We start from the raw sequence: 13,326 nt of genomic DNA, 5'->3' as shown, positions 1-13,326 counted from the left end.
AAATTTGTGTTACTTGTTTTTGTTTGTTTTTGATGTAGACAAGCAAAAAAGGCTTCAAGAGAAATTGTTTCATAAAGATTTAGTCTTTATGCTAAGAGCAATGCAAATCTTTTGAAGAGTTAGTTTCTAAGCAAAAGAGGATGCAATTAGTTGTGTTTCTAAAAAAAAACATTCTGAATATAATTTGGAAAAATAGATTGGAAGGTGGCAAGAATATCTATAGAGAAAGCTGGGGGAGGTAATGACAATAATCCAGTTTTCCTGGCCTCCAACTGAGAGAATGAGGGTCTCTCCTGCAGCAGATATTGCTGATTGGTTAGGTTTTTTTTCCAAACCCTTTCTCTCTTCCCTTGTCTCTTTCTTTTAATAGAAATAATATAATTAATAGAAAGCTAAATAGCTATTAATATAATTAATAGGAAGCTAAATACTTGATTTTCCAGCCTCTCTTAACGCTAAGGCTGATCATGTGACACTTCTGGCCAATAAGATGAAAGCAGAAATATAAAGGAAGGGGAAAGGCTTCCGGGAAATTTTTTATCTTCCTGAAAAATGAGATAGATATGATGATGCTACTTCCCTTCTCCTTTCTGTCTTTAATGTGGATAATATGCCCAGAGTGAGCTGGAGAAGATATTTTGAGACCATAAGAAAAGAAGAAAGGCTTTAGGAAAGAGAATAGCAGAACGGCCAATCCAAATTCTGACAAAATTAAGCCAAAAAAATCAAAGCCAAAAGCTATCTCTTCTTTTAATGTGAGAAAAGTAAATATTTGTTCAAGTTCTTTTTAGTTGGGTATTCTGTTACTTGTTGTCAGTCATTCCTGTTACATCTCCCAACATCAAAAAGAAAAGTCCATAAAGCACCATTTTTCCAGCCTTATATCTTCACCAGTCCCTCATTATCATTTTAAAGGAAAAAAATCCTTATTGCACTGCAAAGCAAGTACCCCTCAAGTATGTAACCATTTCTCCCAGCACTTTTGATCATCCATTATTATTTCCTCATTCTTGTATCTTCATTTTCATAATCCTTTCCATTACCTCATGTTTTACCCTCTGCCTGGATTGGACTTCCCCTACTTCTCTGGACAAGTAACTAATAATCTTTAAAAACCTAATTCAAAAGTCAATAATGTTCTCTGTGAAGCCTTTTTTATTTTACCTCAAAGGATTTAATCACTTCTTTCTAAGTGTTCCCATGACATTCCACATATGTCATTATGGAACTGATCACAAATGTATCAGAATTATTTGTCTCCGATTAGAAGTTGAGCTTGGTGGCTCACACTGATAATCCCAGTACTTTGGCAGGCCGAGGCAGGCAGATCACTTGAGCCCAGGAGTTCGAGACCAGCCTGGTTAACATAGCGAAAACCTGTCTCTACAATAATTACAAAAAATTGGCCAGGCACGGTGGTGCATGCCTGTATTCCCAGGTACTTGGGAGGCTGAGGTGGAGGATCACTAGAGCCTGAGAAGCAGAGGTTGCAGTGAGCCAAGATTGCGCTCCAGTCTGGGTGACAGAGTGAGACCCTGAGAAGAAGAAGAAAGAAGAGGCCAGGCACAGTGGCTCACACCTGCAATCCCAGCACTTTGGGAAGCCGAGGCTGGCAAATCATTTGAGGTCAGAAGTTTGAAACCAGCCTGGCCAACATGATGAAACCCCGTATCTATTAAAAATACAAAAAAATTAGCTGAGCATGGTGGCAGACACCTGCAATCCCAGCTACTTGGGAGGCTCAGACAGGAGAATTGCTTGAACCCAGGAGGCAGAGGTTGCAGTGAGCTGAGATTGTGCCACTGCACGCCAGCCTGGGTGACAGAACAAGACTCTGTCTCAAAAAAAAAAAAAAAAGGGAAAGAAGAAAAAGAAGAAGAGGAAGAGGAGAAGGAAGCAGAGGAGGAAAAGGAGGAAGAAGAAGAAGGAGGGAGAGGAGGAGAAGAGAGAGGAAGGGGGAGAGGAGGAAGAGGAGGAGGAATAAGAGAAAGAAGAGGAAGAGGAAGAGGAGGAAGAAGAAGTGAGGAAGAAGAGAGGAAGAGGAAAAGAAGAGGAAGAAGAGGAAAAGAGGAAGAAGAAGAAGAAGAAGAAGAAGAAGAAGAAGAAGAAGAAGAGGAAGAAGAAGAAGAAGAAGAAGAAGAGGAAGAGGAGGAAGAAGAAGAAGAAGAAGAGGAGGAGGAGGAGGAGGAGGAAGGAGAAGCTGAGCTCTAACACAAAGCACCAGTGGTTCCTCAGGATGATGATTCAAAAAAGTCACCCAGGGAACTTAAAAAAACAGATATTCCCCTGGTAATTCTCTTGATGCGACTTCACAAGCCAGCATTTGGAAATCATTATCATATTTCTTTTGTCTCAAGTATCCAACCAATAATAAGCATACTGACTAAATAATGGACTGTTACTGAAATAAACAAGCATATTTTCATTACCTGTGAAACTAGTCAATCTTTCTCGTTTATAGGATGGTTCTTCCAGGTCTTCTGCTATTGATTCACTTGTTGATACACTTGACTTAGAAACTGTACTGCTTCCTAAAACTGACCTTTAATAATGAATAACAAAATTACTCATTTATTTAGATGTCCTTATGGGAAACTAAGTATACAAATTAGAACACATTATCAGATGGAGAAATCAAATATACTAGGATCATGTAAGTAAAATAGATACATTAATTTTTCAAAAATGAGTCGGTTTCTAATATTTCTTAAATAAAAAGTTACTTAAAATTTATTTATTTATATCTTTATTTATTTTTTGAAATGGAGTCTCGCTCTGTCACCCAGGCTATAGTGTAATAGCACAATCTCTGCTCACTGCAACCTCTGCCTCCCAAGTTCAAGTGATCCTCCTGCCTCAGCCTCCTGAATAGCTGGGATTACAGGCTTGTGCCAGCCACCACGTCTAGCTAATTTTTTTTGTATTTTTGGTAGAGACGGGTTTTCACCATGTTAGCCAGTCTGGTCTTGAACTCCTGACCTCAGGTGCTCTGCCCACCTTGACCTCCCAAAGTGCTGTGATTACAGGCGTGAGCCACCGCGCCCAGCAAAAATGTATTTTAGAAGAAAGACATGTTAAACATGCTTAAAGTCCTTCAGTGAATTATCAGTACACTTAGTACAAAAATCCAAAATACAGTCTACCTACCCAGCACATTCATCTTCATTATTAGTCTTCCTTTACTTTTTTTTTTAGTTCCTCAATCTTAGGAGCTCTCTAACTTCAGAGCCTTAGCCTGGAATACTCTTCCTTTCGTTTTTCACTTGGTTTCTGTTCACTACTCAAATGTCATCTTAAAAATGTGATTTATTTCATTTTATAAAGGCTTTCTCAAGGTTTAACTAAAATATATGTATTCAGAAGGAAATCAATGGAAGAATCCAAAAATAATTTCCTTAAACATATGAACTTAACACTACTCCATGGTATTACATACTTTCTTTTTTGTTTCTATTTATAGTCTCAACTGCCCATCAAAACAAGATGTAAAGTTTATTGGAATATCTTGTTTTACCAGGTACTGCTGTATTTTTGTAGGCAAATTCAGAGGCAAGCTCCAGAGAAGCATATAATTGCTGTGTATTATAAAATAAGAGAGAAATCAAACTCTAGGAAAACAGAGATTTGCATGGGAGAGGAGGGGAAAAAAGGGAAGCCACCTCTTCCCATAAAATGCAGCTCAAAAGAAGCCGAAGAAACCTGAAGAAAAATGTCTAATGGGAATTTGAAATTAATTGTATGTGATTTTAATCCCATCTTTTGGTTGCTCAGGAAGTCTTGAGTGAAATACATGTATTTTCCACAAATGTTTTGTTGTGAGTATATGGGAACTCTTAAGACATTAAGAACTCTGCATTTAATTTAAAACATGAGAGGAATGTAGAGATGGAACATTAGGATGATAATTAAAACTTCGGTGGCTCATGCCTGTAATCCCAGCATTTGGGGAGGCCTAGGCGGGTGGATCACCTGAGGTCAGGAGTTCGAGACCGGTCTGGTTAACATGCTGACACCCCGTCTCTATTAAAAATACAAAAAATTAGCCAGGCATGGTGGGGGGACACCTGTAATCCCAGCTACTCAGGAGGCTGAGGCAGGAGAATAGCTTGAACCCAGGAGGTGGAGGTTCCAGTGAGCCCAGATGGCACCACTGTACTCCAGCTTGGGTAACAAGAGTGAAACTCGTCAAAAAAAAAAAAAAAGGAAAGAAGAGGAAAAGGAAAAGGAAGGAAAGGAAAGGAAGAAGGAAGGAAGGAAGGGAAAGAAAAGAAAAGAAAGAAAGAAAGAAAGAGAGAGAGAGAGAAAGAAAGAAAGAAAGAAAGAGAAGAAAGAAAGAAAGAAAGAAAGAAAAAGAAAGAAAGAAAAAGAAAGAAAGAAAGAAAGAAAGAAAGAAAGAAAGAAAGAAAGAAAGAAAGAAAGAAAGAAAGAAAGAAAGAAAGAGAGAGAGAAAGATTGGGAGACTGGAGACAACTGATATCTAAGATACATATGTGCAATTTAAATGAAAAGGCAATATATATGATAGAAAAAAGGAACTATATAATAGTATACTCTACCTTGTAAACTGCCCTAACATACTAGGATTTATTGTATTCTGATAAAGGCTATGGGAAGATATAAATTCTGGTCCAAGTGATCCTTCTTGTGATGTCAAGAGTTTATTTGGCTTTGCTGTACCAGTAAGTGGATCTGGATGGTAAAGAGGTCGAGGAGTAACATCAGTTCCATTTATGTCAAACACCTGTTAAAAATGTTATTTAAAATGAAGTAACTAAAAAAGACAGGGCTTCTAAACAACAACTGCTAGAAAATAGAAACAAATATGGTAGAAAAAAGATAAGCATAATGTTCCTACAATAGGATAAACATGAAAAATTGGATGCTTTAAAATGTCATGCTTAGAAAGTTTCTTAACTATGCAAAAACTTTCTTAAAATATTATTTGTGTTTTATCTACATATAATTAATATATATTAACTTTTGGAAAATCAGAAAGGTGGAAAGATAATTCATCCAGATTGTTAATATTTTGGTGCATGTAAATTGTTATGTACACGTTTTAAAGAAAACTCACTATTTTTCACTTAACATTTCATTAATAGGCATTTCCCTAGTTATTATATGCTTTTGGTTTATAGTTCTGCACCACAAAATGATTCAGTCAACAATGGATCACATATATGACAGTGGTACCATGACATTATAACAGAACTGAAAAGTTCCTATATCACCTAGTGATATCACAGTCATCATAATGTCATAGCACAACACATTACTCACGAATCTGTAAGTGATGCTCATATAAACAAACCTACTGCACTGCCAGTCATATAAAAGTATAGCAATACAATTATGCACAGTAAATATTTGATAATAATAAATTATGCTTCTGGTTTATATGCTTACTAAACTTTTTATTATTTTAGAGTGTACTCCTTTCATTTATTAAAAAAAATAGTTAACTGTAAAACAGCCTCGATCAGGTCCTTCAGTGGGTACTCTAGAAGATGACATTGTTAAAAGAGATGACAGCTCTATGCATATTACTGCCCCAAAAAAACCTTCCAGTGGGACAAAATGTGGAGGCAGAAAACAGTGATATTGATACAGTCGAACTCCTTTTATATATTTATTCCCATTTTGATTTCCGTTTGGAGGGGGAGAATTTCCTATTCAAGTCCTTTGCACACATTGTATTGAGACTTTTTTATTATTGGTAACGGATGAGTCCTTTCAGTTGTATGAGCTGCGAATGTCTTCTTTCACTCTGTGGCTTCATTTTCTTTATGGTATATTTGATGAATATGAGCTTTTTTAACGTAGTCAAATGTATCATGTTTTCCATTAAGGGTTGTGCTTTAGATGTCTCCTTTAAAAAAACATATCCAGCCCTGAAGTCCTATATGTTGCTTTTCATATTTAAGTATATAATATACCCACAACTAATTTTATATATAGGATAAGAAAGAAAGCCAATATATTTTTGTTTCATAATAATACCCAATTGTCTCAACAAGAGTTTTTGAAAATCCTGTCCTTTCCCCATTACTCTGCAGTTCACATTTATTATAAAATAAGTGTTTATATGTATTCAGGTCATGCGAAGGCTCTCTAATTTGCTAATATTATGTGTTTTATTAAGCCTGGTATCTAGGAAAGCAAGTGCTTCCACTGAGTTTTTATGCAAGTATCTTGGCTATTTTTAGCCTCTAGCATTTCCATATAAATTTTAGAATTATCTTGAAAAGTTTCTGGAAAGAAAAAAAACTTTAAAACTTGAGATTTTGATTAAAATTGCAAAGAATCTATAAATCAAAATTTAGGATAATTGATCTTAAAATATTGTTTTCTATGCACACATGTCTATCTCCTTTTGTTTTGGTCCTCTTTAATGTCTTCCAATAAACTTCTATGGTTTAGAAATATTGGTATATGCGGCCGTGTGCGGTGGCTCAAGCCTGTAATCCCAGCACTTTGGGAGGCCGAGACGGGTGGATCACGAGGTCAGGAGATCGAGACCATCCTGGCTAACACACTGAAACCCTGTCTCTACTAAAAAATACAAAAAACTAGCCGGGCGAGGTGGCGGGCGCCTGTAGTCCCAGCTACTCAGGAGGCTGAGGCAGGAGAATGGCGTAAACCCGGGAGGCGGAGCTTGCAGTGAACTGAGATCCGGCCACTGCACTCCAGCCTGGGCAACAGAGCGAGACTCCGTCTCAAAAAAAAAAAAAAAAAAGAAATATTGGTATATGCATCTTTTGTTATATTTTTCCACAAGTGCTTGATAAATCTTAGTGCTATTATAAATTGTACCATTTTAAAATGTCTAATTTCTGGATGGGCACAATGGCTCAATCCCTGTAATCCCAGCGCTCTGGGAGGTCAAGGCAGAAGGACTGCTTGAGGCTAGGAGTTCGAGACCAGCCTGGACAACACAGCAGAATCTCGTCTTTACCAAAACTTTGAGAAAATTAGCTGGGAATGGTGGCACACACCTGTAGCCCATGCCACATGGGAGGTTAAGGCAAGAGGATTGCTCAAGCCCAGGAATTTGAGGATATAGTGAGCTATGATTGTGCCACCACACTTTCAGTCTGCACAATCAGAGCAAGACTCATCTCTAAAAAAGTTTTTTTTCAAATAAAAGAAATCTAATTGTTGAACTATTTGTTGCTAGTAAATATTCAATCCACAAATATTCAATGTTTTCTTTCTTCCTTTCCAATTCTTATACATCCCATTTCATTTTCTCACCAATTTGAACTGACTTCCAAGAATGCTGGATTAAAGGGGGCTCTTTTTTGAAATGCTTCACCATTTGATATGATCACTACTGTAGGATTTTATAGGTAGCCTAAATAAGATTTTTAAAGTTCCTTGTGATTCTCAGTTTCGTAAGAATTTTTAAAATCATGAATATTAAATGTTATCAGATACTTTGTCTATATTGAAATGATCACATGCTTTTTTACCACATTAAGCTGTTAATGTGGTAAATTACACTAAGGGTTTTTAAATGTTAAACCAATCTTGATTTCTTGACATAGACCAAGCTTCCTTATGATGTATTAGGCATTTTGTTGTTGTTGTTGTTACTGAACTTTATTGAATAATATTTTATTGAGGATTTCTCTATGCTTGCAAGTGAAATTGGAATATAATATTTGCTTCTCATACTGTATTCAGGTTTTAATATCAAGGTAATGCTAGCCTCATAAAATGAGTTCTGGAATATACCCACTTTCAGTGTTCTGTTTTCATCTATGTGTGTTTGACACATACCACAATTGAAGTCATCTGAATCTGGAATTATCTTTTTTTTTTTTTTTTTTTTTTTTGAGACGGAGTCTCGCTCTTTCGCCCAGGTTGGAGCGCAGTGGCACAATCTCGGCTCATTGCAAGCTCCGCCTCCCGGGTTTACGCCATTCTCCTGCCTCAGCCTCCCGAGTAGCTGGGACTTTAAATTGCTTTTTAATTCAATAGTTTTTAATATATTCACATATATGTGCACTAAAATTAATTTTGGAAACTTTTTTTTTTTTTTTTGAGACTGAGTCTGGCTCTGTCGCCCAGGCTGGAGTGCAGTGGCCGGATCTCAGCTCACTGCAAGCTCTGCCTCCCGGGTTTACGCCATTCTCCTGCCTCAGCCTCCCGAGTAGCTGGGACCACAGGCGCCCGCCACTTCGCCCGGCTAGTTTTTTGTATTTTTTAGTAGAGACAGGGTTTCACCGTGTTAGCCAGGATGGTCTCGATCTCCTGACCTCGTGATCCGCCCGTCTCGGCCTCCCAAAGTGCTGGGATTACAGGCTTGAGCCACCGCGCCCGGCCAATTTTGGAAACTTTTTACACTTCAAGAAAATACTCTGTGTCCATTATGATCCCTGCTATGGTTTAAGTGTGTGCACCAAAAGTTCATGTGTTGGAAATGTGGTCCCAATGCAGCAGTGTTGAGAGCTTCGACTTTGGGAGGTGACTGTGTAATGAAAGGTTGTCCTCACAAATGGATTAATCCATTCATGGATTAATGGATAAATGGGTTATCAAGGGAGTGGTTTAGTTATCACAAGAGAAGTCTGTTACGAAGGCCAGTTTCCCTCTCTCATAAACTCCCCTCACCATGCGATACCCTGCACCACCTTAGCTCTCTGCAGAGTCCCCACTAGCAACAAGGCCCTAACCAGATGTGGTTCCTTGACCCTGGACATCCTAGCCTCCAGAACTATAAGAAACAATATTCTTTTGTTTATAAAGTACCCAGTATCAGGTATTCATTTACAGAAACAGAAAACAAACTAAAAAAATTAATACCAAGAAGTGGGACTAATAACAAACACCTGAAAATGTAGAAGTGGCTTTGGAACTGAGTAATGGATAGAGGCTAGAAGAACTTGGAGAAGCAGTCTAGAAAAAGGCTGCATTGCCATAAACAGCATTAAGGGTGATTCTGGTGAGGGCTCAGAAGAGCAGACTAAAGAAAGTCGGAATCTTTTTAATTGCTTCAGTGGTTGTGAACAGAATACTGGTAGAATTAGGAACAGTAAAGACTTCTGATGGGGTCTCAGACAGAAATAAGAAATTCTTATTAGAAACTGGAATAAACGCTGTCTTTGTTATAAAGTAGTAAAGAACTTGGCAGAATTTATGGAAGCCAAAATTTAAGCATGACAAACTAGGATACCTGGCAAAAGAAATATTAATATCTAAGCAAAGTGTTCAAGATGCTGCATGGTTGCTTTTGCTTACTTACAGTGAGATTTGAGAACAAAGGGATGAGATTTAAAAAAAAAAATTTATAATCAAAAGGGAAGCAAAGCAGAAAGATTTGGAAAAGTCTTAGCCTGGCCATGTAATGAACCAAGGGTGTGGCCCAGAGACCATTTGCAAAGGAGTTTAGTACAGATGGAAAGAATCATTAAGATAGTGGAAGAAGACTCCAAAAGTGTTTCAACGATTTTCTAGGTGGCTCATCCCAACACAGGCCCAGAGATCTAGGAGGGCAGAATGGTTTCAGGGGACAGGCCCTGAGTGCCCTTCAAGAGCTCACTACCCAGGACTACCTTGGGTCCCCAAATTTTGGCAAGGAGTCAGCCACCCCAGCTGTGGCACAAGTGACCCCCATTGGGGCTATACCCACTACTCCAGAAGATGTGAATCATAAGCCTTGGCAGCATCCACATGGCATTAATTCTGCAGGCTTACAGAAAGCAAAAGCTGTGGAGGAATTAAGATCCATCTTAATTCCAATGAATGTATCAGATGGCCTGGGAGTCTATGCAGAGATTATCACAGGGGCAAAACTACTGCAGAAGGCCCCTAAAGGGTAATGCCTAGTGGAGACATGGGAGCAGGATTGCCACAGGACCCCAGAACTGCAGAGCTATCAGCCTGCAAAGCCAGCCTGGGAAAGCTGTAGTGTAGTCTGACCCCAGCAAAGTCATAGAGTCAGGGATGCCCAAGGCCTTGGGGGCCCAATCCCTGCACCAGTGTGTCCAGAAGGCAGTACATGGAGTCAAAAGATACTATTCTCCAGCTTTAAGGTTTAATGTTTGCTCTGCTGAGTTCAGACTTTTTTGGGACCTATGACTTCTGGCCTATTCTCCCTTTCAGAATGGGAATGTATACCCCATGTCTGTCCAACCATTGTATCTTGGAAGTAAATAGCTTGTTTTGATTTCACAGGCTCACAGGTAAGACTCTGGGCTTTTGAGTTGATGTTGGAATGATTTAAGGCATTGGGGCTATTGGGATGGAATTAATGTGTTTTACATGTGAGAAGGATGTGAATTTGGGGGCCAAAGGCAGAAAGTTATGGTTTAAATGTGTCTCTAAGTTATGCTGGAAACTTGGTCCTTAATGCAATAGTATTGAGAGGTGGGACTTTTGGGAGGTGACTGGATCAAGGGATTAATCCATTCATGGATGAATGGGTCAGTAGGTTACCAAGGGAGTGGATTAGTTATCATGAGAGGGGTCTGTTATAAAAGCCAGTTTCTCCATCTCTTGTGAGCACTCCTCACCATGTAATATCCTGCTCTACCCCAGGACCCTGCAGAGTCCTCCACTAGCAAGGAGATCCTCACCAGATGTGTCCACTTGACCCTGGACTTCTCAGCCTTGAGAAATGTCAGAAATACATTTCTTTGCTTTATAAATTACCCAGTATTGAGCATTCAGTTACATCATAACAACAGAAAACATATTAAGATAGTCCCCTAACATCTCTGCTCCCAGCCCCAGGCCACCACGAGTATCTTCATGTCTCTATAGACTTCCCTATTTGGGAGTTTGATAGTGAATGGAATCATATACTGTGCAGTATTTTGTGACTGGCTTGTCTCACTTAGCATATTTTCAAGATTCATGCATCAGTGCTTCATTCCTTTTTATGGTTGAATAATATTCTATTGTATGGCTATACATTTTCTTTAGCCACTTTTCCATTGACAGACATTTGAGTTGTTTCCACTTTTGTCTACTACGAATAATGCTACTAGAAACATTTGTGTATACCTTTTTGTGTAGAAATATATTTTATTTCTCTTGGGTGTATATACCTAGGAGGAGGATTGCTGTTCATATGGTATCACTGTTTAACCTCTTGAGGAACTTCCAAACTATTTTACAACATGGCCAATTTATATTCCCACAAGCAGTGTATGAGAGTTCTGCTTTCTTCACTTCTAACACTTGTTATGTTACTCTTTGATTCTAGCCATCTTAGTGGGTATAAAGTGAATGTATCATTGTGGGCTTGATTTCGATTTCTCTAACTATGTCCACCATATTTTCATATGTTTTTTGATCATTTGTATGTATTTTCTTAAGAAACGAACATTCAGATTGTATGATCAATATTCAATTATTTGTCTTTATTCATGAATTATAAGAGTTTTTATATATGATACAAGCTCTTATCAGATACATGTTTCACAAGTATTTTCTATTTCTGTGGGTTATCTTTTCACTCTGTATATGTTTTTGATACAAACATTTAAAAATTTTCGTAAGGTCAAATTTGTCTTCTTTTGTTACGTATGCTTTGAGTGTCACATATAAGAAGCCTATGCCAAATCCAAGGTCATAAAAATTTACCCCTATGTTTTCTTCTAAGAGTGTTACAGTTTTAGCTCTTTGAATTAGCTTGAAAATATGAGGTAAGGGTCTAAGTTCATTCTTTTCCAGGTGTCAATCCAGTTATCCTGGCACAATTTGTTCAACAGAATATCCTTTCCCCAGTGAATGATCTCAGCACTCATAAAAAATCAGTTGACTTTAGGTAAATGGGTTTATTTCTGAACTCTCAATTGTATCCCATTGATCTGCGTATCTATCTTTGTGCCAACAACAAATTATTTTGATTACTATTGCTTCGTAAATTTTGAAACAGCGAAGTGTGAATCGTCCTACTTTGTTCTTTTTCAGGATGATTTTGGCTCTGCTGGGTCCCCTATGATCCCATATGGATTTTATTTTATTTTATTTTTGAGACAGTTTTGCTCTTGTTGCCCAGGCTGGAGTGCAATGGTGCAATCTTGGCTCACTGCAACTTCTGCCTCCCAAGTTTAAGCGATTCTACTGTCTCTGCCTCCCAAGTTCAAGCAATTCTCCTGCCTCTGCCTCCCGAGTACCTGGGATTACAGGCATGCGCCACCACACCCGGCTAACTTGGTATTTTTAGTAGAGATGGGGTTTCACCATGTTGTTCAGGGTGGTCTCGAACTCCTGGTCTCAGGTCATCCACCCACCTTGGCTTCCCAAAGTGCTGGGATCACAGGCATGAGCCACTGCTCCTGGCCCCGTATGAATTTTAGAATCAGTTGTCAGTTTGTAGAAAGAAGTCAGTTGGAATTCTGATAACAATTGTGTTAAGTTTACAGATCAGTTTGGGGAGTATAACAATCTTCACAATAGTAGGTCTTTTGATCATGACCATGGGATACTTTCCCATTTAATTAGATCTTATTTAATTTCTTTCAATAATGTTTTACAGTTTTCAGAGCATACATTTTGCACTTCTTCTATTACATTTATTCGTAAGTATTTTACTGTTTTTGATGCTATTGAGAAATAAATTATTCTTAATTTTCAAATGGTTCTATGCACACGTCTAGAAATACAATTTATTTGTATATTGATCATGTATCCGGCAAACTTACAAAACTCATTTGCAAGTCCTTATCGTTTTTTAGTGAATTCCTTATGAGTCTGTATATATAACATCATGTCATCTACAAATAGAGATGTTTTTACCTCTTACTTTCCAACCTGGATGCCTTTTCTTTTTCTTGTCTAATTTCCATGCCTAGAACCTCCACGGTAATGTTGAATAGCAATGCAAGGACTTGTCTTGTTCCTGATCATAAGGAGATTAACTGTGATTAAATATAATGTAAGCTGTGGGGTTTTTGCAAATCCTTTATCAGATTGAGGAAATTCCCTTCTATTCCTAGTTTGTTGCATGTTTATGTCATGAAAAGATGCTGGATTTTTAAAAAATGTCTTTTCTGTCAATTTTGTTGATCTTTTTAAAGAACCAGCTTTCGATTTCATTGATTTTCTCTATTGTTTTTCTATTCAAGATTTCATTAATGTCCACCCAAATATTTTTTATTTCCTTCCTTCTGCTTATTTCATGTTATTTTGTGTTATTCACTCTTTTTTTTTTTCCAGTTTCTTCAGTTGGAAGGGTAAGTTATTTGAGATCTTTCTTCTTTCTAATACAAATGTATATCTATAAATTTCCCTCTAAGCAGTGCTTTAGCTGTATCCCATAAGCTTTGGTATGTTGTGTCTTGATTATCATCTCGGAGTATTTTCTGATTTTCC

The 13,326-nt window shown here is 37.9% G+C and overlaps 1 protein-coding gene across 1 annotated transcript in view; it reads right to left on the bottom strand.

The window, feature by feature from the left end:
- Positions 1 to 13,326, bottom strand: part of DNAI4 (dynein axonemal intermediate chain 4) — a 107,310-nt gene that overhangs the window by 71,707 nt on the left and 22,277 nt on the right. The window contains 2 exon segments of the mRNA XM_015141821.3: positions 2,430 to 2,542; positions 4,557 to 4,741. Of these exon segments, the coding sequence (XP_014997307.3) occupies positions 2,430 to 2,542; positions 4,557 to 4,741 (298 nt within the window).

The sequence above is a fragment of the Macaca mulatta genome, chromosome 1 (genome assembly GCF_049350105.2).
Source record: "Macaca mulatta isolate MMU2019108-1 chromosome 1, T2T-MMU8v2.0, whole genome shotgun sequence".
Lineage (NCBI taxonomy): Eukaryota > Metazoa > Chordata > Mammalia > Primates > Cercopithecidae > Macaca > Macaca mulatta.
This window is presented reverse-complemented; position numbering and strand designations above follow the sequence as displayed.